The following is a 26,158-nucleotide window of genomic DNA, read 5'->3' as shown; positions in this document are numbered from 1 at the left end:
TACTCATATGTTACGTGTGTATGTTTTTTTGGTGTCGTCCTCTGGACCTGGTACCCTGTTGTGTTGGGTTGGTCCACATTTTCCGCGCCCTGTTTTGTTGGGCATTATTTTCTGTGCGATATTAAAAGTGCACGTCTTCCTGTAGAACTATATGCTTTCTGTGCCTGATTCTTCCCTCACGCACCAAGTTACCCGTGACAGGTGGTGTGTACGGCCCAGTAAATCACTGGGACCGTGCTTCTTGCCATCCAGGACCTCTATACCAGGCGGTGTCAGAGGAAGGACCAAAACATTCTCCAGCCACCCAAGTGTAACCAACTTCATAGCCACCCAGAAGAAAGGTACAGGACACCCACACTTAGGGTTGTTGCAGTGACTGTATTACCGCCATGACTTTTCCCAGCTCTGATGCTGCTGATGGTCATTAATAGCCTAACAAGCTTGCTAACTGCCTGGTACTCAGCACTCTATTGTCCCTCTAATCACTCTGATATCAAAGAAATTTAAACGAAAATCTAATCAAACACTCATGAGCCCATGAGCCCATGTTGCGCAACATTTCTAAAGGCTATGCCATTGAGTGAGAAAACAGAGTGATGGCCTCAATTTATAAGATGATCCCATCAGCTTTCTATAGGCTAGGCATACTATATTTATTTCTCAACTTTCCTAATATTAAGTACATTGCTTATCTTTACTACAGGAGTATAGCCTACCTGGCTGGCATGAAAATGGACCACAGGAAAAGTGTCCTCCATTCGCTATTTAAGTGCATAGAATACGTGTTTTTTTCCCCGCTGCCCCTGTTTCAAGACAGGTGCATGATAATGGTCCATTCTAAATCAAAACGAATTTCACACATACATTATTTAGTATACGTAAAGACAAGATTCAATCAAGAATAGTCTGATGGGTGACAATATTAGCCTATTACTTGTGAATGATATATTACCACTTGTGAATGATCCCCAGCTTAAGGCAAGAAACAATGCATTTTTTTGTGTGACTTTTTCTAATCATAGTCACACACCTCATGTAGCCTAGCCCGTAGGCCTATATGTTTTGATAAGGTTTGTATCACTAAAGTGGCCAAATAACTTCTTAAAATTATGTATGCAGCAAGTGAGTTTCAAGTTTGGGGAAGATCATTTTCACCATAAAAATGCACCTTTATAATAAAGGCATTACATGCATAATCATATTTGTGGTCACTTTTGATAATGGTGGTTTCCCACTAATGGAACATTTGTGCTTCAAGCCTACTGCCGTGTGCACATTGCTGTGCTTATTATGTGAAGAAATAGCCTAATAGTTTATTAACATTTTAAGGTAAACGTTCTGATCTATTGTGTCAGCTTCATTGCGTAAAAAGGTTTTTGGGATGCAAGTGGTTGTACTAATTTGGGATCTATCGCATCCCACAATGGTCCCAGACTATGTTTGGATTATTTATTTCTGCACAGAAACTTCTGTACAATGGGGGATAGTAGATTGACATAGGCTAGTGCTTTTGCTGTTCTTTAGGACTACTCATCTTGTTGGCAGACGAAAAGTAAATGTGGAAAGTTGTTCCAATATTTTCAACATGCTCCTTGGAATTGGATAAGGACGGGCTCAGTTGTGTCCCCAATGTGTCTGACTTCACTTGTAGCCTGTGAGAATGACCCAATCATGTGATGGAGAGCGGTGTGAGTGAGATCAGAGGTGCTTCAGAGTGGCAGCATTTAGGGAGAAGGTTTGCAAAAGGTATGGATTTTTTTAGGATGCATTATGACCATAAAAAGGGAATGCTGATGGGAAATTCGAGGCGTTATCAAGTGCTTCTCAAATTGTGAATGAGAGACTGACAAAGTGTGTACAGCCTGAGCAATAACAAAGCAGAGCTCATGCCTTTCAAGCAACTTTTTTCAAATAATTATTAGAGTTGCATCATGCAGTCTTACAATGTATTAAAAATGAAAACATGTAGCCCAATGTTTGTATCACAACTAAGTTACCTTAGTAACTCTAAAGTAAGCATATAGGAATACCTATTTCTTTGTTAACCGCTCAACACAGAATAGCCGTATGTGCGCACTCCCTCAAATCCTTTGGAGAAAATATCCATTCTATTTTATTCAGCTTCGTTCAAGTCTCCCATACTATAAAATAATATAAAATGATGCCACGGAATTCTAAGCAAATCTTGTCTACTAAATGAACCAGTGTAGCCCACAGCCATATGGCATAGTCAGATCAGGTCCTAACATAAGGACAACTGAGAGTATGCTATTCTATTCTTCTGAAATAAACTACATTTACCTCATATCATGTTTATTAGACTTTTTAAAATGTAGATGTTCCAAAGGGCTGCATCAGGGGCTTGTAGGCTGTGTGGAAGCCAAGAGATGCTAAATTTGTTTATGTTAATTATCAGTCAATTACCATGAGACCAACAGTTATTTGCTTGACAATCGCAGGCTGACAAAATTTTGTGACTGCCACAGCCCTACCCCCACTTCAGGTTGACTTGGTTTTTATCTGCAGTAAAATATATCCAACAGTTATGACAGGCATTGACAGGACGGTCACAGCCACACGTTCACTGCTCTCAGAATATCTCTCTGAGACTCAATACACAAGGTAATCGTATAGTATAAATGTGTTGTGTTTAATAATAAAATAAAATACAGTAAAGCATACCTGCAGTAAAAGATATCAAACAGTGATGACAGGCATTGACAGGACGGTCACAGCCACACTTTCACTGGTTAGGTATCTTTTAGATGGGAGCAACAGTAATAATCAAATCAAATCAAATCAAATTTTATTTGTCACATACACATGGTTAGCAGATGTTAATGCGAGTGTAGCGAAATGCTTGTGCCTCTAGTTCCGACAATGCAGCAATAACCAACAAGTAATCTAACTAACAATTCCAAAACTACTGTCTTATACACAGTGTAAGGGGATAAAGAATATGTACATAAGGATATATGAATGAGTGATGGTACAGAGCAGCACAGGCAAGATACAGTAGATGGTATCGAGTACAGTATATACATATGAGATGAGTATGTAAACAAAGTGGCATAGTTAAGTGGCTAGTGATACATGTATTACATAAGGATGCAGTCGATGATATAGAGTACAGTATATACGTATGCATATGAGATGAATAATGTAGGGTAAGTAACATTATATAAGGTAGCATTGTTTAAAGTGGCTAGTGGTATATTTACATAATTTCCCATCAATTCCATTATTAAAGTGGCTGGAGTTGAGTCAGTGTCAGTGTCAGTGTGTTGGCAGCAGCCACTCAATGTTAGTGGTGGCTGTTTAACACATCCACACACACATCCAGCTTGTGCTTGGCACTGCCAGCCTTGGCATGGGGTAGGGAGGAATACACACACACACACACACACACACACACACACACACACACACACACACACACACAGACATAAGCCCACAAACATAACTTGTACACACATGCATACTGACGCCACACAAACACTCGCATGCACACACCAACCGGTGCACCTGGCAGCTACTACCATACCACGTTTAAAGGCACTCACATATTTTGTCTTGCCTATTCACTCTCTGAATGGCACACATACACAAACCTTGTCTCAATTGGCTTAAAAATCCTTCTATAACCTGTCTCTGATTGAAGTGTATTTACCAAGGGACATCGTTAAGGGATCATAGCTTTCAAATGTATTCACCGGTTTAGTCTATGTCATGGAAAGAGAAATGCTTTGTGCACTCAATGTGTACATGTATATGGTATATTTTGTATGTACTTTGTGTGTTGCGCTTTATAGATTGTCTATTTGTGTGTGTTGGGCTTTAGCTGAGATAATTCTTTACAGAGTGAAGTATACATGTATTTGTCCAAATTTAACAACTGAAATATGACTTTTACATAAATATTCAGACCCTTTACTCAATACTTTGTTGAAGCTCCCTTGGCAGCATTTACAGCATCGAGTCTTGGGTAAGAGCTATAAGCTTGGCACACCTGTATTTGGGGAGTTTCTCCCACTCTTCTCTGCAGATCCTCTCAAGCTCTGTCAGGTTAGATGGGGAGCGTTGCTGCACAGCTATTTTCAGGTCTCTCCAGAGATGTTCGATCGGGTTCAAGTCCGGGCTCTGGCTGGGCCACTCAAGGACATTCAGAGACTTGTCCCAAAGTCACTCCTGCATTGTCTTGGTTGTGTGCTTAGGTTTGTTGTCCTGTTGGAATATGAACCTTCGCCCCAGTCTGAGGTCATGTGCACTATGGAGCAGGTTTTCATCAAGGACCTCTCTGTTCTTTGCTCTGTTCATCTTTCCATCAATCTTGACAAGTCTCCCAGTCCCAGCCACTGAATAACATCCCCACAGCATGATCCTGCCACCACCATGCTTCACCGTAGGGATGGCACCAGCTTTCCTCCGGACGTGATGCTTGGCATTCAGGCCCAAGAGTTCAATCCTGGTTTTATCAGACTAGAGAATCTTGTTTCTCATGGTCTGAGAGTCTTTAGCTGTCTTCTGGCAAACTCTAAATGGGCTGTTATGTGCCTTTTACAGAGGAGTGGCTTCCGTCTGGCCTCTCTACCATAAAGGCCTGATTGGTGGAGTATTTCAGAGATGGTTGTCCTTCTGGAAGGTTCTACCATCTCCACAGTGGTACTCTGGAGCTCTGTCAGAGGGACCATCGGGTTCTTGCTAACCTCCTTGACCAAGGCCCTTCTCCCCCGATTGCTCGGTTTGGCTGGGCGGCCAGCTCTAGGAAGAGTTTTGGTGGTTCAAAACATCTTCCGTTTAAGAATGATGGAGGCCACCGTGTTCTTGGGGATATTTAATGCTGCAGAAATTGTGCCTTCCCCAGATCTGTGCCTCGACACAATCCTTCAACCGCATGGCTTGGTTTTGTACTGTCAACTGTGGGGCCTTAAATAGACAGGTGTGTGCCTTTCCAAATCATGTCCAATCAATTGAATTGACCCCAGGTGGACTCCAATCAAGTTGTAGAAACATCTCAAGAATGACCAATGGAAACAGAATGCAACTGAGCTAAATTTTGAGTCTCATAGCAAATGGTCTGAATACTTATGTAAATCTAAAAACCTGTTTTCACGTTGTCAATTTGGGGTATTGTGTGTAGATTGATGAGGAAAAATATATATTTTTTATCAATTTTAGAATAAGGCTGTAACGTAACAAAATGTGTATAAAGTCAAGTGGTCTGAATACTTTCCAAATACACTGTAAATATAGAACAAAAGGAGTTGCCTGGTAATGTGTATTTGTCTTTCAAATCTTGGAATGTTCTCAAACTATTAGTGTCCATGACTTCGACAAGGATACAGATTCCACATTTGGACCATTGGGGGATGCAAAAGGCCATTTTGATTCCAAGTTACATTGTTTTTCAAATTTGCGCCAAATAGAAATTGTGTGAACAATAAAGAAAAACTTACAGTGCATTCGGAAACTATTCAGACGCCTTGACTTTCTCCACGTTTTGTTACGTTAAAACCTTATTCTAAAATTGATTTTAAAAGATCCTAATCAATCTACACACAATACTCCATAAATACATAGCAAAAACAGGTTTTAATACATTTTTACAAATTTACAAAAACTGAAATATCACAAGTTTGGACACACCTATTCATTCAAGGGTTTTTCTTTATTTTTGCTATTTTCTACATTGTAGAATAATAGAAGACATCAAACCATGAAATAACACATATTGAATCATGTAGTAACCAAAAAAGAGTTCTAGAGAGTTATGTAAATGTGATATTTCTTCTTTCTTTTACAGATTTGCTCAAGTTTGTAAAACCTCTTTTTGCGATGTCATTATGGGGTATTGTGTGTAGATTGATGAGGAACATTTTTAATGTAATCCATTTTAGAATCAGGCTGTACCGTAACAAACTGTGGAAAAGGGGAAAAGGTCTGAATACTTTCCGAATGCACTGTAGCATTATGATTACGTCTTTAGTTTTATTTGGGGCTGATGAAAAGCAGCAAGTTTTTACAAACGGTTCTGCATTCTGTGTGTGTCCTTATACAGCATTGCTGTATCGATATGGTTTCTTGTTAGGATATTAAGGCAACTGGAACATTTGATAGGCCTTTCAAATTCCAGTAGAGAATAGGTAGTGTTGCCATTCTTTTCAGAAAGGAATGTTATATTAATGATATACACTGAGTGGACAAAACATTCGGAACAGCTTCCTACTGTTTCATGCCCTCAGGACAGCCTTAATTGGTCGGTGCATGGACTCTACAAGGTATCAAAAGCGTTCCCCAGGGATGCTGGCCCATACTGACTCCAATACTTCCCTCAGTTGTGTCAAGTTGGCTGAATGTTGTTTGGGTGGTGGCCCATTCACGATACACATGGGAGACCTTTACAATTTAGTTAGCAGACTTCATGAGTTAGGTTGGATAAAGTAAAAATAAAGAAAAAAGTGTATATAACAACAGATATGCAAGCTTTAAGAGTCAAATAGGATTCTGTAGCTGAAGCATTTAATTGATCCATACTATGTACAAAACAAATAAGACGGTATGTGCAAGAAATGCAGTTGATAATCTAGATCTTCACAATCATTCATCATGGCCTGTAGGGCAAGTCCTCCATGGGAGATAAATTCAGTAGAATGCCCTAAATGACGGGGGACAGTAATCAATAGGAATATTTAAAAAACAACTGTGTAGTAGCCCATATGGGACTGGCCATCTCTCTTTAGCAGTAGAAAGTTGACTTAAAAACTGTGGATTCGTACAATTATATTGCGAGAGCCATTCCGGATAGGACCTGGACGGTGCATAATGTTAATTAGCTGCATGAGACCTGACTTGTCCTACCCAAACAGTTAAAACAAAGGATTTCTCATTAAAGAAGTTGGGTTTCCAGCTTCCATGTCAGTTTCAAGTCCTATGACCTGCATATTTAATTCATGGGAATGATTTTCAAGTAATTCCATTTTCTATTTTAGGATATTGATTGCCCCTTCTAATTTAGCTGGTGCTGTTTCCAGGTCACGGAGTCGCACTTCTGTCGGATTTGGCCGCCTTCTCCAGATTTTCCACTTTAGTTGAATAGACATCCACTTCATAAGTGAGCAATGCGAGTGATTAATTTACCGGTTTCAATTGCAAGTCAAGGGCAGAGATAATCCCCTCATGAAAAATCTTTCAATTAGTTGCTGCCAGCTCTTTATGTTGTCTGGTGCTGCCTTGTTGCCATGGTGAATTGTGAATAGACAGATTATGCTATCTGCTGGAGCGAAATAGACCCGCACATTTTTTCTTGTCATATAATGAACGTCCCACACCTAAATAAGGTGTTTACTATTGATACTTTTAGTAAACAAGTCCATTCATTCCAAATCAAATCAATGTTTATTTGTCACGTGCGCTGAATACAACAGGTAGACCTTACAGTGAAATGCTTACTTACAGGCTCTAACCAATAGTGCAAAAAAGGTATTAGGTGAACAATAGGTAGGTAAAGAGTTTAAAAAAAAACAGTAAAAAGACAGGCTATATACAGTAGCGAGTCTATAAAAGTAGCGAGGCTGCATACAGACACCGGCTAGTCAGGCTGATTGAGGTAGTATGTGCATTTAGATATGATTAAAGTGACTATGCATAAATGATGAACAGAGAGTAGCAGTAGTGTAAAAGAGGGGTTGGCGGGTGGTGGGTGGGACACAAGCAGATAGCCCGGTTAGCCAATGTGCGGGAGCACTGGTTGGTCAGCCCAATTGAGGAAGTATGTACATGAATGTATAGTTAAAGTGACTATGCATATATGATAAACAGCAGCAGCGTAAAAAGAGGGGTGGGGGGTTGGGGGGGCACACAATGCAAATAGTCCGGGTAGCCATTTGATTACCTGTTCAGGAGTCTTATGGCTTGGGGGTAAAAACTGTTGAGAAGCCTTTTTGTCCTAGACTTGGCACTCCGGTGTCGCTTGCCATGCGGTAGTAGAGAGAACAGTCTATGACTGGGGTGGCTGGGGTCTTTGACAATTTTTTGGGCCTTCCTCTGACACCGCCTGGTGTAGAGGCCCTGAAGAGGCAGCTTAGCCCCAGTGACCCTCTGGGTAGTGCCTTGCGATCAGAGGCCGAGCATTTGCCGTACCAGGCAGTGATGCAACCAGTCAGGAGGCTCTCGATGTTGCAGCTGTAGAACCTTTTGAGGATCTCAGGACCCATGCCAAATCTTTTTAGTTTCCTGAAGGGGAATAGACTTTGCCGTGCCCTCTTCACGACTGTCTTGGTGTGTTTGGACCATTCTAGTTTATTGTTGTTGTGGACACCAAGGAACTTGAAGCTCTCAACCTGCTCCACTACAGCCCCGTCGATGAGAATGGGGGCGTGCTCAGTCCTCCTTTTCCTGTAGTCCACAATCATCTCCTTAGTCTTGGTTACGTTGAGGGGTAGGTTGTTATTCTAGAACCACCCGGCCAGGTCTCTGACCTCCTCCCTATAGGCAGTCTCGTCATTGTTGGTGATCAGGCCTACCACTGTTGTGTCGTCTGTAAACTTAATGATGGTGTTGGAGTCGTGTCTGGCCATGCAGTCGTGGGTGAACAGGGAGTACAGGAGGGGACTGAGCATGCACCCCTGGGGAGCTCCAGTGTTGAGGATCAGCGTGGCAGATGTGTTGCTTCCTAACCCTCACCATCTGGGTGCGGCCTGTCAGGTAGTCCAGGATCCAGTTGCAGAGGGAGGTGTTTAGTCCCCGGATCCTTAGCTTAGTGATGAGCTTTGAGGGTACTATGGTGTTGAATGCTGAGCTGTAGTTAATTAATAGCATTCTCACATAAGTGTTCCTTTAGTCCAGGTGGGAAAGGGCAGTGTGGAGTGCAATAGAGATTGCATCATCTGTGGATCTGCAAAATTTGTAGTATTTTTGCAAACGAAAGCCACGATAAGGCCAAGTGTTTCAATGCATGCCACCGGAATGTCACTTTTAAAGGTAGAGTCAGTGATATGACCTAAATGCATTCGTAGAAGTGTCTGTTCTGGTAATCAGAGACCACATAACATGAGTTGGGCTAACACAAACAAAGTGGTGGGTTAACAGTATGACATAATGTTTAATGTATATCTCTTTCTAATTTTTTTTTTTTTGACATTCCCCCCTTCATTACTATTGAAATTAAATTAAATATACATGAAAAACATACATGACAAATTGTGGACATTATTTTGAAATTGGAAATGCGGGACTTATTTTGGCATGACAAATCAACACTGTTATTTTGAAATCGTAAAATGACAGAATTGTATTTTGCCATAATAAATCAAGGTACAATTATTTTGAAATTGGAACTCACATTACTTTTATATGCTAGATGTAACTCTGAGCCGGATGCTATACTGGATGTAACATCCAAAATTCAGTTCATTTATTATTATTTTTTATTTATATATTTATTTTTCACCTTTATTTAACCAGGTAGGCCAGTTGAGAACAAGTTCTCATTTGCAACTGCGACCTGGCCAAGATAAAGCAAAGCAGTGCGACACAAACAACACAGAGTAACACATGGAATAAACAAATGTACAGTCAATAACACAATAGAAAAATCTATATCCAATGTGTGCAAATGTAGTAAGATTAGGGAGGTAAGGCAATAAATAGGCCGTAGTGGCGAACTAATTACATTTTAACAATTGAACACTGGAGTGATGGATGTGCAGAAGATGAATATGCAAGTAGAGATACTGGGGTGCAAAGGAGAAAAAAACAAAAAACAACATGGGGATGAGGTAGTTGGGTCGGCTACTTACAGATGGGCTATGTACAGGTGCAATGATCGGTAAGCTGCTCTGACAACTGATGCTTAAAGTTAGTGAGGGAGATAAGACTCCAGCTTCAGTGATTTTTGCAAATCGTTCCAGTCATTGGCAGCAGAAAACTGTAAGGATGACCGGTGAAATATACCTGCTGGAGCGCGTGCTACAGGTGGGTGCTGCTGTGGTGACCAGTGAGCTGAGATAAGGCGGGGCTTTACCTAGCAAGGACTTATAGATGACCTGGAGCCAGTGGGTTTGCCAATGAATATGAAGCGAGGGCCAGCCAACGAGAGCAGACAGGTCACAGTGGTGGATAGTATATGGGGCTTTGGGGACAAAACGGATGGATGGCACTGTGATAGACTGCATCCCATTTGCTGAGTGTTGGAGGCTATTTTGTAAATGACATCGCCAAAGTCAAGGATCTGTAGGATCTGTCAGTATGAGTGAAGGAGGCTTTGTTGCGAAATAGGAAGCCAATTCTAGATTTAATTTTGGATTGGAGTTGCTTAATGTGAGTCTGGAAGGAGAGTTTACAGTTTAACCAGACACCTAGGTATTTGTACATGTCCACATATTCTAAGTCAGAACCGGGCAGTGCGGGCAGCGATCGGTTGAAGAGCATGCATTTAGTTTTACTTGCATTTAAGAGCAGTTGGAGGCCACGGAAGGAGTGTTGTATGGCATTGAAACTCAGTGTCCAAAGAAGGGCCAGAAGTATACAGAATGGTGTCGTCTGCGTAGAGGTGGATCAGAGAATCACCAGCAGCAAGAGCGACATCATTGATGTATACAGAGAATAGAGTCGGCCCGAGAATTGAACCCTGTGGCACCCCCATAGAAACTGCCAGAGGTCCGGACATTGGCAGTCATTTGAGAAACCAAGGCTGTTGAGTCTGCCAATAAGAATGTGGTGATTGACCGAGTCGAAAGCCTTGGCCAGGTCGATGAAGACGGTTGCACAGTATTGTCTCTTATCGATGGCGGTTATGATATCGTTTAGGACCTTGAGACTGGCTGAGGTGCACCCATGACCAGCTTGGAATCTAGATTGCATAGCGGAGAAGGTACGGTGGGATTCAAAATGGTCGGTGATTTGTTTGTTAACTTGGCTTTCGAAGACTTTAGAAAGGCAGGGTAGGATAGATATAGGTCTGTAACCCGTTCAGGTCTAGAGTGTCTCCCCCTTTGAAGAGGGGGATGACCGCGGCAGCTTTCCAATCTTTAGAGATCTTAGATGATACGAAAAAGAGGTTGAACAGGCTAGTAACAGGGGTTGTGGTGTTTTGTGGTGGATCATTTTAGAAGGAGAGGGTCCAGATTGTCTAGCCCAGCTGATTTGTAGGGGTCCAGATTTTGCAGCTCTTTCAGAACATCAGCTATCTGGATTTGGGTGAAGTAGAAATAGGGGAGGCTTGGGCAAGTTGCTGTGGAGGCTGCAGAGCTGTTGACCGGGGTAGGGGTAGCCAGGTGGAAAGCCTGGCCAGCCATAGAAAAATGCTTATTGAAATTCTCAATTATCGTAGATTTATCGGTGGTGACAGTGTTTCCTAGCCTCAGTGCAGTGGGCAGCTGGGAGGGGGTGCTCTTGTTCTCCATGGACTTTACAGTGGCCCAGAACTTTTTGGAGTTTGTGCTACAGGATGCACATTTCTGTTTGAAAAAGCTATCCTTTGCTTTCCTAACTTCCCTGAAAAGTTGCATATTCATTGTTACAGCCCCTACTATAATTATTGCAATGAGTAGTTTGCTACCACTCCACCCTGTTAGCCTGCATCCTCTCAAGATGTGCCAGCACACTGTTCCGCCCATCCCTGAGTAGAACACAAACCTATTCACTCAATAATACGAAATGCTCTGAGACCAGGTTGGTTCACTGAAGGGGGGTCCAAGTATGAGGGCAGAGTGATGAATACCAGTGGAGTCAATAAAGTGTTAATCACATTTGTGATAATGAGTTTGTTGACAATGTGGCGTAGGCTACAGACGCAACCTGGATAATGTCCGAAACTGGGCCAAAATCCAACAAAAGTGATGCCAAAACACTCTTGACTGTTGAGGGGAGAAGGCTTGAGAAAGGAACACAGAAAGAGAAGGGGGAGGAGAGGACTTAAAGATATTGGAGGGTGAGGAGGAAATTAAATAGAAGAAGCACTTTATCAGTTGATCTTGTGGAGAGGGGGGTAAATGCATTCTGTGAAAGTGGGAGACTTGTGCCAGTGATAAAAGTAATGAAATTTGACTAAAAGTGGAAAGAAATTAAATTGATCAAACATTTTTGTATACGTTTTGAATGAGGTAGTGTGGATAAAGTCGTCTACGCTGTGTGTGTGTGAGTGTGTGTATACCAGAGCGCCCTTGTGTGGTACCAGTTTGTGATTACTTTTCAGCCTTTCTAAGGAAGCAGGCTGTACAACAAGACTTATCCCTTGGCGCATGAGAATCTCGAGGAAGTGTGAGAGGGAAGGAACTGTAATACAGTACAACAAAGCTATGGACAGTGACTTGAGAAGGTCCCATTCAGGGTGCACTTGTTTGCTCTATTTCATCATAACGTATTGATCCAATTCATGATGGAGTGGCTTGGATTTTCCTGTTTGCTGCTCGGTGTGTTACTGTGGCCGAGCAGCACACAAAACGTTGTACCTGGCACAGGTAAGTTTAGTCTACCTTATACAGGTGTTTCACGGTTAGAGAGATGGCTGTGTGCATATTTCACTAATGCTTTTAACAACGTTCCATTCTGCAGAGTTGAAGCTGGTAAAGTTGGGATACTCAGTCACATCATTAGATAATCATTTGTTTTAGTTCTCTAACAATGAACTTCTTGGAATGTTAAACTATGTGCAGTAATATGTATCTGATCTATTAGTGAAGTATAGCCACAAGTAGTAACTTATTTCCACTCTGTCTATTATTTTGTCCTCATCATTGTTGGAGCTGGTAAAGTCGGGATACTTAGTCACATCATTAGATAATAATTTGTTTTTATACACTCTCTCTCACCCACAAACACCTTCTCACTATTATTGACAGAGTTGTCTATACGATTCATGATTTTTCAGTATGTTTGTTTGAGAGAGGAAGAGAGCTCCAGCTCTTGGGATTACAGTTGAAAGGGAGACAACAGAAGTTCTGTCTTCTATTGATATTAGTTGCTATCGTCAAGAAAAACCTTTGCCCTGCTGACCTTGGCCAGAATGTCTCTGGAAATCCGGAACATTTTGTTTGCCAAATGACAGTAACAAGCTGTAATAATAATGGTAGTGCCCAACTACTTAAACGTAAACACTTGGATCTATGACTCAGGTGTCTTTGGAAAAGATTAAGCAAAGGCTTTGCATACATTTCTCTACAGGTCATAAAGGTGGGAACAAAGCTAATTTAGTTTTGTGGCTACTTTTTAATGACATAAATAGAGAGGAAGATGAATGCATCTCTCTCACATACACTCTCTCTCACCCACAAACACCTTTGCACTGTGGATCTCAGAGAGGGAAGAGAGCTGCATTCCTCTTCCCCTCCTCCTCTTAAGTGCCAGTGCAAATCCCCTTTCTCTCTTCTCTTTCCTTGTCCTTCTCTTTTTCCCCCCAATACTTACACACTCTGCCTTTCAATTTCTCCCTCTACAGTATTTACACACTTTAAGATATCTTATTTTTGTTTTTGAGATAATACTTTATTTCTCTTGGCGGGGATGCTGAATGTATAAACTGTCTTGACTTACCCCACTCTCCCCTATGTAGATGGTTGAGAAAGAAAAGTGCTGTAAATTGTTCCTGAGAATAAAGAGATGATAAGGTGACCATTATTATGTGCTCAACAAAGAGCATCTGGCCAGACTGTGGCTATTCTCTGCATATAATGTTGTCTCTCTCTCTCTCTGTAACTTTCACTCTCTCTCTGTTGTTTGGTCTCTCTCTCTCTGTTGTTTGGTCTCTCTCTCTGTATCTTTCACTCTCTCTCTCCGTTGTTTGGTCTCTCTCTCACTCTCTCTCTGTTGTTTGATCTCTCTCTCTGTATCTTTCACTCTCTCTCTGTTGTTTGGTCTCTCTCTCTGCATCTTTCACTCTCTCTCTGTTGTTTGGTCTCTCTCTGTATCTTTCACTCTCTCTCTCTGTTGTTTGGTTTCTCTCTCACTCTCTCTCTGTTGTTTGGTCTCTCTCTCTCTGTATCTTTCACTCTCTCTCTGTTGTTTGGTCTCTCTCTCACTCTCTCTCTCTGTTGTTTGATCTCTCTCTCAGTATCTTTCACTCTCTCTCTGTTGTTTGGTCTCTCTCTCTCTGTATCTTGCACTCTCTCTGTTGTTTGGTCTCTCTCTCTGTATATTTCACTCTCTCTCTGTTGTTGTTTTTCTCTCTCTCTGTATCTTTCACTCTCTGTCTGTTGTTTGGTGTCTCTCTCTGTATCTTTCACTCTCTCTCTGTTGTTTGGTCTCTCTCTCTGTATCTTTCAGTCTCTCACTGTTGTTTGGTCTCTCTCTCTTTATCTTTCACTCTCTCTCTCTGTTTTTTGGTCTCTCTCTCTCTGTCTCTCTCTTTATCTTTCACTCTCTGTTGTTTGGTCTCTCTCTCTCTCTGTTTCTCTCTCTCACTCTCTCTCTCTGTTGTTTGGTCTCTCTCTCTCTGTTGTTTGGTCTCTCTCTCTCTCTGTTGTTTGGTCTCTCTCTCTCACTCTCTGTTGTTTGGTCTCTCTCTCTCTGTTGTTTGGTCTCTCTCTCTCTCTGTTGTTTGGTCTCTCTCTCTCTGTTGTTTGGTCTCTCTCTCTCTCTGTTGTTTGGTCTCTCTCTCTCACTCTCTGTTGTTTGGTCTCTCTCTCTGTGATTTGGTTTCTCTTTATATTTTACATCATTTTTCTTCCCCATCCTTTGTTTTTATATGTTTAATATCTCTCACTCCATTGACAGCCATCTTTCAACCCATTCCTTTTATTCATCTTTTAGCACTCTTGTCTCTTATTCTTCTTCTTCTTTCCTCTCCTCTCTCTTGACCTGTGTTCTATGGCTTGGATCCCATTATGTTTGAATAAAATGCCTTAAACAATCAAGGTTCATTTTAATGATCACACAAAGAACAGCAAATATTTCAATTTGGACAGGAAGGTTAGCAAAGTAAAGAAAAACCATGACAGGGAGTAAAACAAAGGCTAACAATGTGTGCTGAAGAGCTTTTCATCGCATGTGTTTTTATGTTGCCTTGTTGAACATAAATATATATATATATATATTTACTCTATATATAAGGTGAATAACTTCAGTGTAATCTCTCTCTTTCCCTCTCTCTTTCCCTACTCTTTCTCTCCCTCTCCCTCTCCCTCTCGCTCTGTCCCTCCATCACCATCTATCTATCTATCTATCTATCTATCTATCTATCTATCTCTCTCTCTCTCTCTCTCTCTCTCTCTCTCTCTCTCTCTCTCTCTCTCTCTCTCTCTCTCTCTCTCTCTCTCTCTCTCTCTCTCTCTCAGCTCTGAACTGTTGTGAGGGGGATATCCTGCTCCTGTTGGATTCTTCAGGAAGTGTGTCATCCTACGAGTTCTCTCGCCTGCTGCACTTCCTGTCCGAGCTACTCCTCCCCTTCTCTCTGGGGCGGGGTCAGGTGAGGGCGGGGCTGCTGCAGGTGGGCACTGAGCCACACCTGGAGTTTGGTCTGGACGCCCACAGCACCCAGCCTGGCCTGCAAGGGGCACTGCATAGGACCAGGCAACTCCAAGGGGACACCAACACAGAGGCTGCCCTCAGACAGGCCCAGGGGCTGCTAGCCAGAGCTGGGGCTGGGGATGAGTTGGAGCTCCCCAAAGTGCTGGTGTGGCTAACGGATGGGGTACACCCGGGCATGGTGGATGGACCAATGGCAGAGCTGAGAAGGGCGGGTGTGTCTCTGTTGGCTGTCTCTACGGGACACGGGAACTACCAGGTACTGCAGAGGGTGGTGACCCCGCCCATCGAGTCCCACCTGTACTTTGTGGACATCGATGACATCAGTATCATCACAGAGGACCTGAGGGAGGCCATCATTGGTGTGTGGGGCGGGGGTGTATTTATAGACAAGTATTTATAGACAGGACTGTGATTGCAGATGAAATCCTCTGTAGTGTAAATGCAAACTCTACCCCACTGAGTTGTATCCCCCCTTCTCTCTCAGAGCTGATCCACGTTGAGCGCCTGAGGGTGGTACAGGTGTCCTCCCACAGTGCCGTGCTGCAGTGGCGTCCTGTACTCGGATCCAACACAGATTTCTACAGCTTTTTACACTACAGCTCTGTTCTGCCAGGTGGTGGTCAGCCTAACGGCGGGGCCAGCAGTGGGGGGCAGTACCACAGACGGACCCTCCCTGGGGACGCCAGCTGGGTGGAGCTGAGTGGCCTGCAGCCAGACACCATCTACACTGCCTCCCTCACCCCCAACTCCCAGTCCAACCATGATTATCTCAACACTCTCAGTGTCACCTTCACTACACAACCCGGTCAGAGGGGGGAAGGGAAGGAGACGGGGAAGGAGGGAGGGAGAGGGGGATGGAGAGCAGTGATGTGGTAGATAAATGAAATGAGCAGATAGTATAATAGAAAATCAACACAACCAGCATATATTTTTACATTATTGAACACATCTTTGTGGATAATAATATTCTCTTTTGTTTCATCCCATCCCATCCTCTCCCTCTCCTATCCTCTAACCTAGAGGTGTTGAGCCCAGCGGTGGTCACAGTGGCAGACTCAGGTCCTGACAGGGTGCGAGTGAGCTGGGGTCCTCTGCAAACTGAACATGTCCAGCGGTACCAGATAGAGTATGGAGCTCTACCCAGTGGGCAGGTCCACACGGTTAGGCTACACGGACATCAGAACTCCACTCTGCTCACTGGTCTAGAGCCAGACACACAGTACCTAGTTACTGTCAGCGCCCTGTACTCCACAGGCAAAGAGAAGGCCATGTCTGTCAAGGCCTGCACTCAGGAGGGTAAGATGTGTGTTGGTGTGTTTCTATGATTTAGGGACAATTCGACATTTACTGGGTTAGGGGGGCTGTTCCAAAATAGGGGAGGGTTGTCTAGATTTTGGGGGGGGTTGCTCTGGGGAGTGTGTTTTCTTTATTGGGAACAGGGGAGGGTAGTGCGTTTTTTTCCCTGATTTACAATTTCCATTATGCAGGTTTTACGATATCTTCCATATAGCCAAATGCCCTCATCTGCTTACTTGCTTCTTCCCTATCAAGGTGCTTTGGTACTTCCCTTATGCACTACACTTCTCTGTGCGATTACTATACCACAGATCAATATAGTCTACCAGTCAACTATCTATCCTGCCCTCTATCCATACTGACAATAGAGGTAGTTGGATCATTTATCCAGATCTGCAATAGGTTAACTAGCAATCATACCACACATAAAATCATTAAAATATGCACACATTTTCTATATAAATCCACAAGATATAGAGGAATAACTGATTGGCAGCAGACAGGCCAGGTGTATCATTGGGCATGAAAGAACATAGAAAACATGCAGCTCAAAAAGCTCCCCCATTGATCTTGTTAAGGGACAATAAAATGATCCTACCTAGACTAGCCTACAACACCATAATCCAATGAACAATTGAGTGCAATTAAACTCCAGGCTGTAAACTGCAGTGAAAATATCATTTGAATAATGGTGCAAAAGTTTTTGGATCGTTTCATTCCATTCGTTCCATCTAGATCATCTGTGGGTCTACTCTGGAAAGATTCTAGATAGCCACAGGAGCAGGCCAGTCTGGTTGTATTTTTACTTGTGATACTGATGCGCTGTCTGTTACGGTCATCATTCTCCCGTTCTCCCATGTCGTCCACATAGGCCTATATGCGCCCAGCAGACCCAGTTATTCAGGAAAGCTTAACACGTTCTGGCTCCTTTCCGATCCAAGTGGCTATTCCTCGACCTAGAACCTGACACTTCAATATGACCTAAATATTTGTCATTTAAAATGTATTACCTTTTTTATGTGTGGCATTAACACAACTACTCACAATGTTTTGATCTGATTAGGCTACCTGCACACGTTCATCCACTCCACTCTAATATAATTCCACCATCCAAACTGCGCAATGGCCATTTGATTAATGGAAAGTGACAACTGTTACAAAAAAACAAAATGACATTCAAACCAAGCCTTCGATACTGAGTAGGAGTACTGAGTAGGGGTACTGAGTAGGGGTACTGAGTAGGGGTACTGAGTAGGGATACTGAGTAGGAGTACTGAGTAGGAGTACTGAGTAGGGGTACTGAGTAGGAGTACTGAGTAGGAGTACTGAGTAGGGGTACTGAGTAGGGGTACTGAGTAGGAGTACTGAGTAGGAGTACTGAGTAGGGATACTGAGTAGGGGTACTGAGTAGGAGTACTGAGTAGGGATACTGAGTAGGAGTACTGAGTAGGGGTACTGAGTAGGGATACTGAGTAGGGGTACTGAGTAGGGATACTGAGTAGGAGTACTGAGTAGGGGTACTAAGTAGGGATACTGAGTAGGAGTACTGAGTAGGAGTACTGAGTAGGGATACTGAGTAGGGGTACTGAGTAGGAGTACTGAGTAGGGATACTGAGTAGGGATACTGAGTAGGGGTACTGAGTAGGGGTACTGAGTAGGAGTACTGAGTAGGGGTACTGAGTAGGGATACTGAGTAGGGGTACTGAGTAGGAGTACTGAGTAGGGGTACTGAGTAGGGGTACTGAGTAAGGGTACTGAGTAGGAGTACTGAGTAGGGATACTGAGTATGGATACTGAGTAGGAGTACTGAGTAGGGGTACTGAGTAGGGATACTGAGTAGGAGTACTGAGTAGGGATACTGAGTAGGAGTACTGAGTAGGGGTACTGAGTAGGGGTACTGAGTAGGAGTGCTGAGTAGGGGTGCTGAGTAGGAGTACTGAGTAGGAGTACTGAGTAGGAATATACTGAGTATGGGTACTGAGTAGGAGTACTGAGTAGGGATACTGAGTAGGAGTACTGAGTAGGGGTACTGAGTAGGGATACTGAGTAGGGGTACTGAGTAGGGATACTGAGTAGGAGTACTGAGTAGGGGTACTAAGTAGGGATACTGAGTAGGAGTACTGAGTAGGAGTACTGAGTAGGAGTACTGAGTAGGGGTACTGAGTAGGAGTACTGAGTAGGGATACTGAGTAGGGATACTGAGTAGGGGTACTGAGTAGGGGTACTGAGTAGGAGTACTGAGTAGGGGTACTGAGTAGGGATACTGAGTAGGGGTACTGAGTAGGAGTACTGAGTAGGGGTACTGAGTAGGGGTACTGAGTAAGGGTACTGAGTAGGAGTACTGAGTAGGAGTACTGAGTAGGAGTACTGAGTAGGGATACTGAGTATGGATACTGAGTAGGGGTACTGAGGAGGGGTACTGAGTAGGGATACTGAGTAGGGATACTGAGTAGGAGTACTGAGTAGGAGTACTGAGTAGGGGTACTGAGTAGGGATACTGAGTAGGAGTACTGAGTAGGGGTACTGAGTAGGGGTACTGAGTAGGAGTACTGAGTAGGGGTACTAAGTAGGGATACTGAGTAGGAGTACTGAGTAGGGGTACTGAGTAGGAGTACTGAGTAGGTGTACTGAGTAGGAGTACTGAGTAGGGATACTGAGTAGGAGTACTGAGTAGAGGTACTGAGTAGGGGTACTGAGTAGGAGTACTGAGTAGAGGTACTGAGTAGGGATACTGAGTAGGAGTACTGAGTAGGGATACTGAGTAGGAGTACTGAGTAGGGGTACTGAGTAGGAGTATTGAGTAGGGATACTGAGTAGGGGTACTGAGTAGGGGTACTGAGTAGGGATAATGAGTAGGAGTACTGAGTAGGGGTACTGAGTAGGAGTACTGAGTAGGGGTACTGAGTAGGAGTACTGAGTAGGGGTACTGAGTAGGAGTACTGAGTAGGGATACTGAGTAGGAGTACTGAGTAGGGATACTGAGTAGGGATACTGAGTAGGGATACTGAGTAGGAGTACTGAGTAGGAGTACTGAGTAGGGGTACTGAGTAGGAGTACTGAGTAGGGATACTGAGTAGGAGTACTGAGTAGGGGTACTGAGTAGGGATACTGAGTAGGGAGAGATGTATTTTCTATTTTTCAAGATTGTCATACTCTACTTGATTGTGGTGTTGAAAATACAAACCATGATGATAAGTGTTCAAAGTCAGTAATTGGTATGCAGTTACGCATTGCTTATTGGTTGTGTGTGATATATCGGCACAGAAACCTGTTGGTGGAAAACATGTTGCATATATTTTATATAATTATAAATACAGCAACGAAATGTTGAAAATCTGATTTCTCCCCAGATGATCATTGTATGCAGCCTGCTCTGATCATAGTGTAATAAAACAGCCAGAGAGAGTGAGCTCGCCTATAGTGAACCCTCAACTTTCTGGCCCATTAGCTGTGCGTGGCATTAACTGTGCCTCAAAACCATGCTAAAGTGGTAAAGTCGATATCCACGTTTATAAACACTGGGTTGTTACAGTTATTGTAATGTATGGTGGTAATAACTATTTTTGAGTTAATTTCATGAAGGGGGAGGGTGTGCACATTTTATAACAGTAGAAGGGAAGGTTGATGTGAAAATATTTGTAACATTGGGGAGGGGGGTGCATATTTTTTTGGGACCCCTCCTCCAGGTACATTTCTAACTGTCCCTTATACTTCTGCTGTCTTTCCTTAATATTAAATTGTTTCCCTCTCAGCAACAATATTGTATTTGTGGTGTTAATTCAATGGTTCCTAACTTTTTCGGTAACTGTACCACCAAGTACATTTTGCTCTGCCCGGATTTCCCCATAAGTACCCCCCTAGTGTGCATTTTACCAGTAAGTCTATGGTCTCATGAGTCTTCTCAAGTATCCCCTGGTTGGGAAACACTATGTTAATGAATGCTTGTTAAATGGTATTGACATTTAAATGTCATGAAACCTTTTACTTATCCTGACATACTGTACATTTATCCTACAGTCATTTATAAGGAGTCCATGCCTCCCTTAGGCTTTGCCCCTCTCTTTTTTCATTCTGTGATTTATGGCTTATAAAATAGAACACACACACTAGCCTGTCCTTTATCTGTGTGTCTCAGTGCTGCCAGCCCTGGCTGACCTCCAGCTGACCCCAGTGGGGCGTGATGCGGTGCAGGTCCGGTGGTGGGGCCACGATGAGGGGCTGAGGGGGTACTGGCTCAACTGGGAGAGGGGTGAGACCCAGAGCCCCTCCCGCCCTGCATTCTCCTGCCTATACCTGCCCCCTGACTCCCTGTCCACACTGCTCACACACCTGGCCCCCAGCAGCCGAGTGTGTGTGTCCCCTGTCTACCGCATGGCCCGGGGATTGGGGCTCTGCTGCACCGCACGCACACAAACAGGTCTGATACTGCGCGCACACATACCAGAGTTGGGCTCAATTCAGAATTTTGGAATTGGTTCCCATTCAACTCATGAGTTACATTTAAATTAAATTGGCCACACTCCACAGGATGTAGACATTGCAGTTGAGTGACAGGAAGTAGAATTTAATTCAGTGCTATTCAAATTCAGTGCTATTCAAAGACATTCCAATGTCATAGAACATGAGAGTGTCATTAAAACTAGAGAGAGTGCAAATCTGTCATCAAGGCAAAGGGTGGCTACTTTGAAAAATCTCAAATGTAACATTTTGATTTGTTTAACACTTTTCTGGTTACTACATGATTCCATATGTGTATTTCGTTGTTTTGATGTCTTCACTATCATTTTACAATGTAGAAAATAGTAAAAGAAACAAAGAAAAACCCTGGAATGAGTAGACCTGGGAAGGGTACTAAAACATTTTTGCAGCATTGAAGGTCCCAAAAAACACTGTGGCCTCCATTATTCTTAAATGGAAGAAGTTTGGAACCACCAAGACTCTTCCTAGAGCTGGCCGCTTGGCCAAACTGAGCAATCATGGGAGAAGGGCCTTGGTCAGGGTGACCAAGAACCCGATGGTCACTCTGACAGAGCTCCAGAAGGACAACCATCTCTGCAGCACTCCACCAATCAGGCCTTTATGGTAGAGTGGCCAGATGGAAGCAACTCCTCAGTAAAAGGCACATGACAGCCCGCTTGGAGTTTGCCAAAAGGCACCTAAAGGACTCTCAGACCATGAGAAACAAGATTCTCTGGTCTGATGAAACCAAGATTGAACTCTTTGGCCTGAATGCCAAGCTTCACGTCTGGAGGTAACCTGGCACCATCCCTACATTAAGCATGGTGGTGGCAGCATCATGCTGTGGGGATGTTTTTCCGCGGCAGGGACTGGGAGACTAGTCAGGATTGAGGGAAAGATGGACGGCGAAAAGTACAGTTCCTTGATGAAAACGTGCTCCATAGTGCTAAGGACCTCAGACTGGGGCTAAGGTTCACCTTCTAATAGAACAACAACCATAATCACACAGCCAAGGCAACGTGGGAGTGGGTTCGGGACAAGTCTCTGAATGTCCTTGAGTGGCCCAGTCAGAGCCCAGACTTAAACCCGATTAAACATCTCTGGAGAGACGTGAAAATAGCTGTGCAGTGATGCTCTCAATCCAACCTGACAGAGCTTGAGAGGATCTGCAGAGAAGAATGGGAGAAACTCCCCACATACAGGTGTGCCAAGTTTGTAGCGTCATACCCCAAAATAATCTAGGCTGTAATCGCTGCCAAAGGTGCTTCAACAAAGTACTGAGTAAAGGGTCTAAATACTTATGTAAATGTGATATTTGTACAATGTACAAATTACCTCAACTAACCTGTACCCCCGCACACTGACTCGGTACCGGTACCCCCTGTATACAGCCTCGTTATTGTTGTTTTATTGTGTTTTTTTAGTTTATTTGGTAAATATTTTCTAAACTCTTCTTGAACTGCACAGTTGGTTAAGGGCTTGTAAATAAGCATTTCAAGGTAAGGTCTACCTGTTGTATTCGGCGCATGTGACAAATAAAGTTTAATTTGGTATTTCACTTTTTTTAGGGATTAGCAAACATTTCTAAAAACCTGTTTTTGCTTTGTCATTGTGGATATTGTGTGTAGATTGATGAGGTGGAAAAGTGATTTAATACTTTTTAAAATAAGGTTGTAATGTAACAAAATGTGGAAAAAGTCAAGGGGTCTGAATAATTTCAGAATGCACTGTAATGAATTATGCTAAATGAGGCAAATATAACTTGTCTGTGTTTTGCCGTATATACAGTAAGACAACTGTTGGGACTGCCCCAGCAGAGCTTCTGACAGATGTTCACTATGGTGCATTACGTTTGTTGGAACATCTCCAGCTCACTGATAATAAACAATGATTAATTTAAGATTGACTTTGAGTGTCTCTGTGTAAAAATTACCACGACAGAAGATTATGCCGTCATGTCATAAGGAAGACACGTTCTGGGTCAGCTGGGTCAAGATAAAGAGTTGTAGCTTCACCATATAGGTGATGTAATCCAAATGTATGGATTCCATTTCTCTGATTTCAATTAGAAGGATAGCCACTGACAGGGAGAGATGAATAAGGGTGAAAAGGAGGAGGGGTGGATGGAGGGGAAAAAGAAGACAACTGCATATTTTTTATCTCCCATCATCCATGTCACATAGGCATTTCTGGAAGAAAAAATATATACAGCATATACAGTTCATGAATAAAAGGTGAAAATGTACTTTCTCACACATTTTTCAGTTTTTGACTTCTCCCATAATGCAATCAACACGTGAGCCTAGCTCTTGTGAACTTGTTTCTGAAGAGCACCATCTAGTGGGACACATATTTTACCACAGGTTGTGACAATCAGGCCTACGTTAAACTGTTTAGAATGTTTTCCCTGCTGCACTGTATGCACAGTACACCCCTAAGTGTGAATGTAATGCAAAAAAAAAGCATGTTCTTCATTACTCAGATCTTTGCTAATTAAACTGTCTGACACTTTGCTGATGACACTGTAGTCTCTACCAATGATGTAGCATTTTTTTTAGGTGAGGGAAAGCACTTTTTTTTTTAATGACGTCATCATTTCCTCAATTAAAGTTTTTACTGACAGATGCACCCAATTGAAGAGCCTATCATTATAGATTATGCATATCATGCATCCTCCAATTGCAACGTCTGCCTATGCCCACACATAGGCTGTGTTTACACAGGCAGCCCAACTCTGATCTGTTTTTTCACTAATTGGTCTTTTGACCAATCAGATCAACTTTGAAAAATATCTGATGTGATTGGTCAAAAGACCAATTAGTGGAAAAAATATCAGAATTGGGCTTCTTGTGTAAATGCAGCCATTATGTCTCTAGAAAATATTATATTTTTAATACCCTCAAACATCAAGTGAAGCATAGGCTAAATCATTTCAAAATAGGCCATCAAAATAGGCCAGAATAGGCCATGATAATTCTTCACATTTTACCGGTGAAACCTGCAAACTGCCAGTCATTGATTGATCTCAATCAGTTTCATGGGAATATGCATTTTATGCATCTTCTTGAATTACTGTTTCATGAGCAAATTACAGCGGATGGTGTTAATTAACAAACTTTTAGCCTTTCTTATATTTTGTTTTAATCAAAGCATGTATACTGCTTAGTGGCTCGCTCTGGTTGAGTTTTGGAGCATGATCATTTTTTAAGGGGACAATTCAGCTTCAGCTAACCATCCTACAATCTCATTGGAAATTAGATGTTTTGGTATAACAGTAACGTTATAGGCCCCTATGGTATTATATTTGGTTCTGTTATGTAAAATGCAAATAAGTAATTACACAAAGACACCTTCAGTACACTCCTCTCCTTAACTTCCCCTGCCTGCCACGTACTCACTCCCACACCAATTGTTTTTGACATATCTAGGCTTGTATCATAGTAGCATTGCTGATCTAGAATTACTGATCAGGTCCCCCTTGTCCATGTAATTAGCAGATGCAGCACTGTTCAGTACTGAGGAGGTACTGAAAAAGGTCAATTTAATGAATACTTTAGTATCACTATATTTTCTTTATGGTTATATTGCATTTTAATCACTGACTAGATGTCAAATCCTTGTTTCCTTCGTCCGTGTTTCCTCCAATCCTCACCTCTCTTTCAAAGCACATCGGATGAGGAGGCCCCAGGGCAAGGAACTTTCAATACTCTCCTCCAATGTGCTTTGGGAGGGAGGTGAGGAATAAAGGAAACAAGGACAGAGAATGCATGGATTTGGCAGCTAGTACATTTTTAGACAATGCCTGAGTGAGTGAGTGAGTGAGTGAGTGAGTGAGTGAGTGAGTGAGTGAGTGAGTGAGTGAGTGAGTAAGTGGGTGAGTGAGTAGCCGTGATACCCAGGTTCTGTCCAGACACAACCCGTAGCCTGAAAGAAATTGATGGGTGGTGACATAGTGAGTAGGCTTGGATGGTATCCAGATTTTCATACTGTCATACCATCCTTCTCTCATCCCGGGATTTACAGTATTACTGGCATAGCACACAATGGGGCACTAAAAACACAAGAAAAGCTGTTCAACTGTTATGCCTGCAGCTATGGAACCCCAACCTGTTCTCCGGATGTGTTACCTGTCCCAGACCTGTTTTCAACTCCCTAGAGACAGTAGGAGTGGTAGAGACACTGAATGATCGGCTATGAAAAGCCAACTGACATTTACTCCTGAGGGGCTGACCTGTTGCACTCTCGACAACCACTGTGATTATTATTGTTTGACCTTGCTGGTCATCTATGAACATTTGAACATCTTGGCCATGTTCTGTTATAATCTCCACCCGGCACAGCCAGAAGAGGATTGGCCACCCCTCATAGCCTGGTTCCTCTCTAGGTTACTTCCTAGGTTCTGGCCTTTCTAGGGAGTTTTTCCTAGCCACGGTGCTTCTACACCTGCATTGCTTGCTTTTTGGGATTTTAGGCTGGGTTTCTGTACAGCACTTTGAGATATCAGCTGATGTAAGAAGGGCTTCATAAATACATTTCATTTGGATTTTATTAACAGAATGCTAACCAAATTTACATAAACTAACAGCGAAATCACATAGACGCTGTTAGCTAAATGCTAACGTGTGAAAACGAACAAACGAATTTCAAAGACAGGCAAATCCAGCTCAAAAAGTAGTACAAGTATATACAAGTGTGGACATTTACAAGCGAAAATTAACAAGAGAAATGTTGCAAATGAACAAAGTTGTGATGCATGCTTTTCTGAAGGAAAACCAGCATGTGTACATCAGTAGTGGTCGGTGACATTTAAGATGAGGACGATTTTATTTTTTCATTAGTATATCCTTATTTCTATTACAGCATGTTGGATGACAATAACAGTCAGGGTCTGACAATAACAGTGATTGGTTTAGGCTACTACATGATACAAAAATGTTCAATA

General features: G+C 42.7%; 1 protein-coding gene across 1 annotated transcript; it reads left to right on the top strand.

Annotated features, from left to right (window-relative positions):
* Positions 1-11,869: 11,869 nt before the first annotated feature.
* Positions 11,870-23,116, top strand: LOC110528067 (von Willebrand factor A domain-containing protein 1). Its single transcript, XM_021609860.3, has 5 exons — positions 11,870-12,458; positions 15,270-15,821; positions 15,947-16,267; positions 16,483-16,758; positions 20,894-23,116. Exons 1-5 carry the CDS (start codon positions 12,374-12,376, stop codon positions 21,265-21,267), a joined length of 1,608 nt encoding a protein of 535 aa, XP_021465535.2. The 5' UTR covers positions 11,870-12,373; the 3' UTR covers positions 21,268-23,116.
* The last annotated feature ends 3,042 nt before the right edge of the window (positions 23,117-26,158 follow it).

The sequence above is a fragment of the Oncorhynchus mykiss genome, chromosome 7 (assembly GCF_057628025.1).
Source record: "Oncorhynchus mykiss isolate SJ-2025 chromosome 7, ASM5762802v1, whole genome shotgun sequence".
NCBI classification, from domain to species: Eukaryota; Metazoa; Chordata; class Actinopteri; order Salmoniformes; family Salmonidae; genus Oncorhynchus; species Oncorhynchus mykiss.
The sequence above is the reverse complement of the archived record's forward strand: the minus strand, read 5'-3'. Positions and strand labels throughout refer to the sequence as shown.

What these genes read in the sequence shown, in the direction of transcription:
- LOC110528067 (XM_021609860.3), top strand. Translation starts at nt 12,374, where the DNA reads ATGATGGAGTGGCTTGGATTTTCCTGTTTGCTGCTCGGTGTGTTACTG. An exon ending in CACCTTCACTACACAACCCG is followed by an intron (nt 16,268 to 16,482) that starts GTCAGAGGGGGG and finishes CCTCTAACCTAG; the next exon opens with AGGTGTTGAGCCCAGCGGTG. An exon ending in CAAGGCCTGCACTCAGGAGG is followed by an intron (nt 16,759 to 20,893) that starts GTAAGATGTGTG and finishes TGTGTGTCTCAG; the next exon opens with TGCTGCCAGCCCTGGCTGAC.